Source organism: Bidens hawaiensis, unplaced genomic scaffold (assembly GCF_021521415.1).
Source record: "Bidens hawaiensis isolate Kalapana, Puna unplaced genomic scaffold, B.hawaiensis_p1.1 tig00025168_1, whole genome shotgun sequence".
Classification (NCBI taxonomy): domain Eukaryota; kingdom Viridiplantae; phylum Streptophyta; class Magnoliopsida; order Asterales; family Asteraceae; genus Bidens; species Bidens hawaiensis.
The window spans coordinates 83,957-89,958 of record NW_027505051.1 but is presented as its reverse complement, the minus strand read 5'-3'; the positions used below and the strand labels follow the sequence as shown (position 1 = coordinate 89,958).

The 6,002-nt window shown below is 31.1% G+C and overlaps 1 protein-coding gene across 1 annotated transcript; it reads left to right on the top strand.

Moving 5' to 3' along the window:
• The first annotated feature begins 2,114 nt into the window (after positions 1-2,114).
• LOC143610233 (putative glycerol-3-phosphate acyltransferase 3) lies at positions 2,115-4,531 on the top strand. The gene is made up of 2 exons (XM_077084766.1): positions 2,115-2,844; positions 3,662-4,531. The coding sequence occupies exons 1-2, from the start codon at positions 2,149-2,151 to the stop codon at positions 4,529-4,531; spliced, it is 1,566 nt and encodes a 521-aa protein (XP_076940881.1). The 5' UTR covers positions 2,115-2,148.
• The last annotated feature ends 1,471 nt before the right edge of the window (positions 4,532-6,002 follow it).

Sequence of the window (6,002 nt, the reverse complement as noted above, 5' to 3'; positions counted from 1 at the left end):
ATTCAAATTATAAAATTATAAGTAAAACAAATAATTACATAGCGTATATGAAAAAAAATGTATTACATTTATGCTTGTATCTATACAATGTGTACATAAATTGATTTTATTTATATCACAAAATGATTTTTTTAAATAAACTTAATAAAAAAAATGTCTGTGCAAAATCGTACCCGAGAATGCTTCTTTCTGTTGAAAAATTCATTCTCGGTGTCAGATATGTATAGTTGAAAAGGTTTTGGCTATGAACCAATTCAAAAATAAGACTTCTACGATAGTAGTTTTAACCACTCAGCCTAAATACAAAAGAGGTGTTACCTTTATTGATATATTTATCAATTTACCATCCATCAAAGGAAATTAAGTAGGATATTAGATTGTAGCAATGGATGTTCTTCAAGAACTATGTTTTTCTGAGCTACACGATAAAAAAGATTTTGATAAATTTTAGAGGGCTTCTCGACTTTGTCATAATGACAACATAAAAAATAACGTGTTAACCCATTCAATTTTGTGAATATTTTGTTTCATTTGAGCATAGTTTTGCATGACATGATTCCCATACAACGTTCTGATCACCATTGAAGAAAAAATTAATGTTGACATAAATATTTCAAATTTGATAAAAGTTACAAGCATTGATAGGCATTGGGGTGGCATGTCGAAAGTGTTCGCATTCTTTTCTTAAATTTTAATAGTTGAGGGAAAAATAGTCAATTTGCCAAATCCCGAAGATATTTTTAAAAAATGTCCTTAAAAATAAACTTGAAACCTAAATCATGTTTAAAATTCTAACGCTAATACTTTTGACATTTTAAAGTAACACTTTGAACCCATAACAAATTTGACGATAAATCTATTTTGCATTCTCAAACTTTTAAAAATACTCAAAATTTTCATTTTTGATCCGTAAAAATTTTTGACATAAATATAGTTAACTTGTACCAAACAATCTATTTACCAACTTTTGACCCATAAAATCAAATTTAATTTCCACAAAAAACCCGAAACAATTTTCATTTGAGAAGCATGATTTGTTGTTGATTTTTGGAATTTACCAAGTATTTTGAAATATATAGTAAAATAATATGTTAATATTTATATTTATAAAAATATATAGATATTATATAAATATAGTGTAAAAAAAAGTGAATAATTATTGATTTATTACATATAATATGGTATATTAGTTTTGGAGGGAAAAAAATTATGAGAATTAAATAAAACATGACATGTGTCCATATTTATTTTACTTTATTAGAATAGGTAGATTTTTGCCATTATTATCGTTATTATTACTATTACCACTACTATTATCGAATTATTCTAGTTGAGTTAATCGCAATTCATTAACAAGAAATATTTCGATCTTAAATTACAATCATTGATTAAAATATGATTTACTTATAACTAATTTAAGCTATATATGTATAGATATTACTTCACCGACGTTATTTCCTTTTCTATATTTAGCAATAACTCATATATATTAATAATTTAATTATCATTATTGTTATTGTTATTTCTATTGTTACTTGTATTATTGTAATAATTATTGAGTGAAGATCACGATACATTAATGAGAAATAACTTATAACTATAATTCTAACTTACAATTAATTATCAGCTAAAAAATATATAATTTTATTAATAAAAACAACTTTGTTTTGAAAGGTCATGTGGATCACTGACGGGCCGCTGACCCATCCGATAATCTTCATTCCCAAGTACTGGAGACCACTTTTAGGAGGAAACTCACCATATGTGTGAAAACCCTCTGGCCCAACTTGGAAAATGGGACTCTACCTAAGGTCTTCACACCAATAAGATGGTAGTTCATTAGCAAAAACAAGGATGTATTGAATTCAGGTCTCAAAGATGACAAAGATTGAAAAAAGTGCGCCATTTAGAAAAAAAAGGGATGGTGGCTAAGCTTTGTTTGCGGTGCTTTAAAGTTAGCAATATTCATATATTAATAATATCATTTAATCTTGTGGTTATCGATTTGACATTTAATCAGCCGCATTTAGTGTGATTCTGTAGAAGTGTAGGGTACAAGATGTTACATATGTGATTCCCATGGCTTTGTGTTACTTATATATAAAATGATACATCATACGTGCGTGAACAATAACCATCAAAAGATCGATGGATAGAAAGATGTTACAACATCTCTTCTTCTTATATAAATTTTTGATGAAATTATGTTACCCTCTGGGTTACAATGGGAAGAGAAAGAGCTTGAAATATATGAAATATGAAGCCATGGCAGATAAGTACACATCGGAAGAGTTACTAAACACTACTCTTCTTTTTGATGTGGAAGAAGGGCTATTAAGGTCAAGTTCACTCTTTCCCTACTTCATGCTAGTGGCTTTTGAAGGTGGTGGTGTGTTGAGAGGTTTAGTGTTGTTCCTATTTTACCCTTTAGTTTGTTTGGTTAGCAAGGAAAGAGGGTTAAAGATCATGGTGTTTATATGTTTCTTTGGGCTTAAAAAAGACAAGTTCTTGATTGGAAGGACTGTTTTGCCAAAGTTCTTTATGGAGGATTTGGGGTTTGAAGGGTTTGAGGTGGTGATAAGATGTGGGAGAAAGGTGGGATTGAGTGAGTTGCCAAGGGTTATGGTGGAAGGGTTTTTGAAGGATTATTTGGATGTTGATTGTGTGTTAGGGAGAGATTTGAAGGTGGTTTGTGGGTACTTTGTAGGGTTGATGGAGGATGTGACATCAAGATCAAGTTTCTTGATGAATGATGTGTTTGAAGATATGAGAAATGATGATCATCTCATTGGTTTTGGTTCCTTTAACAAGTTTTTAGATCACCAACTTTTCTCTCTTTGCAAGGTATGTATCTCTCTACATATCTAACGCTTTTGACCAATATCACGTCTTGTTTTATTCTATCAAAAAAGTGATTAGAGCATAAGAAATGTCTCATACTCTCATCTAACACTTTAACATATACATGTATGTATCATGTATGTGCAGATCATGTGCAGATCGTATAGTTATAATGTTGAGTCATTATTATTATTTTTTATTGCTAATGAGATATTTTTTAATAGTTATAACAACATAAAACAACTGTTAGTTTTATTTGTTTCTACAAATGGCAAATAATAATAATAATAATAAGCTCTATTCATTTATGATCAATATAATTATAATCAGACCAGTTAGAATTACTTAAATCATATCGAACTTCAAGTTTCTAAATATAATTGCATCAAAGAAGCGTGTGAAAGGGCTGGTCAACTGGACATTACACATGGTCTACTTTCAGTTGCATAACACAATATTTTTCTTTTTCTTAAATTTTCTTCATTCTTTTAAAGCGTTGATATTTTTTTTAAACGACATTATTAAAAAAATATATATACCATAAAATCGAGCATTTTATTCTTCTTTAAAAATTCGCCTTTTTTAAACAAAAAAAACAAATAGATGTGTTATATACTTTTCATGCGCAATAATTATACACTTTATTGGTGATTACTTTTCCTCGTGCGCAATTATTTTACTTGACGCGTGATTTAGGTTCTATATTTACAATTATACCACCTCGTGGACTTTGTATGATAAGACTTTTATACAACAAGGGATTAATATAGAATGTCCCTACCCTATATATGTCTGCTATAAACTCTTCTTTTTTTTCCAGGAAATATACTTAGTAAGTGAAGCCGATAAGAGAAAATGGAAAGCCCTCCCACGCAACAATTACCCGAAACCATTAATTTTCCATGACGGAAGGATTGCATTGATGCCAACCTATTTCCAAACATTAGCAATGATCATATGGGTGCCATTTGGAATATGGATTGGGCTCTTGAGGATCATAATCGCAATATCCTTTCCATATACCATAGCTATCCCTATTTTGTCCTTCACGGGAATGCGAGCTAGAATATGCATTCATTCCTTAACCAAGAGAGTACCATCTACAGCTAAAATGAATACCAAGGGCAAACTATACGTGTGCAATCATAGAACATTACTTGACCCCATTTACATTTCCATGGCGATAATGAAACCTGTAACGGCTCTCACGTATAGTTTGAGCCGCTTATCAGAGTTCTTATCGCCCATAAAGACGTTCCATTTAACTAGGAACAAAGAGAAAGACTCGAAGATGATGGAAACGTTACTTAACCAATGCCATGACCTTGTGGTTTGCCCTGAAGGTACTACATGTAGGGAACCTTATGTTCTTCGGTTTAGCCCTTTGTTTGCGGAGATTAGTGATGACTTTGTGCCCGTCGCTATAGATGCTAAAGTCAGCATGTTTTATGGGACAACCGCGGGTGGTTACAAGTTTTTGGACCCGTTGTACTTTGTGTTGAACCCAATTGCGATTTACCACGTTAAGATACTCGAGAATTTGACAAGTGGGAATATGGTTAACCTGTCAAGGATTGAGATTGCAAATCAGGTTCAAAAACAGATTGCTGATGCATTAGGGTTTCAATGTACAAATCTAACAAGAAGAGATAAGTACATGATCTTGGCAGGAAATGAAGGTGTTGTTTAGAAGCTTCTCTTTATTATTTTTTTCTTATATATATATATAGATATATATATATATATATATATATAAAGTGTGTATACCTATAGTTAAAATATGCTTGATAGCAATATCGAATTTATGGATTTATTAATCATATACATGCATTTGATGAGGGTTTGTTGTATCATATCAAACTACAAGGCTAAACACATACTCAAAAGAAGATTCCAACGTTAGATAGTAAACTAGAAGCAATTATACATAAGTTGTAATTTTCAAGTCATGTACACTGATTGCATATTTTTATTAGAGAAAATTGCATGATTCTCCTTAAGATGGTGAACGAGGAAAAATATAATAATTTAATTAGAATAGTGTTTTAAACGATGAACACACATATTGTACATAGATTATGGTACTAAAACCCGTACCAATATGATAGGGATAAACACCATGTGTTACTAGACCAAGAGGTCATCAGCATTTTATTAAAATAGTTAAAAGAAAATGATATAATCATGCATATATTATAGAGGTAACAAGACTTGTCGTAATTTCCAATGTATATTATAGGTACGGGATTGGGGTGTGCTTATGTTTATCAAAGATAATAATAGAGTACAGATTTTATATGTAAATCCTCTTTTGCATATAATAATAGCATCAACAATTCAATATAAGTGAGTTGCGGTTTTCATTCTTGTTTGTTCAAATTTGTTGTTTCAGTTCAAAAGTTTACATTTCTATCTCTAGAGTTTCATTTTTGTTGCAATTGTTGTCCATCTCGTTAAACATATTTTGGACTGAAATAACAGGTTTTAACAAACATAGGGACAGAAACTGCAATAAACACAAAACTCTAGAGTTAGAAATAGTGAATTTTAAACTTTTGTGCCAAAATAGTAAATTTGAACAAATCATAAGAACAAAAATCTTACTTGACTCTATTGACAGCAAATATGAACAGGCTTGAGTTTGCATTTTTCTACTAATAATTAGATTCCTATGATTTTGTATCTAAAATGAACTATAGGGTTGACCTCTAAAATTAAATTGTATGATTTGTGTATTTAGTCAACTTTTAGAGTTACCCAGCATCCCATGCCCTTTTGAAACATCCCATAAACTTGCAATGCCAATTTCTCTATACAAACACCATACTAAATTAACCCTTTTAATCTTGCAAACTGTACAAATTTATTACAATTTCTTTTTTAAACCTTTTTCGAAACAATTGGCTGACAATGGTGATGTTCTTGATTAGCATCAACAACAATGTCTTCCCATCGTTGTTGTGCAACTTTTGAGGGAAGAATTGTTTCCCATGTGGCTTGGTTTAAGGTTTTGAAGGCTCGATTGAAATGGTTAGGGGCGGGATTAGCTCTAAAGCCTTGACACCTTCAACATATGAGCCTAAACACATTGTGTCACCTCGACCGTGCCATGTCCCGTCATGAACGTTGTTCATTTCCAACGTTCTAGACTCCTGTAAAGG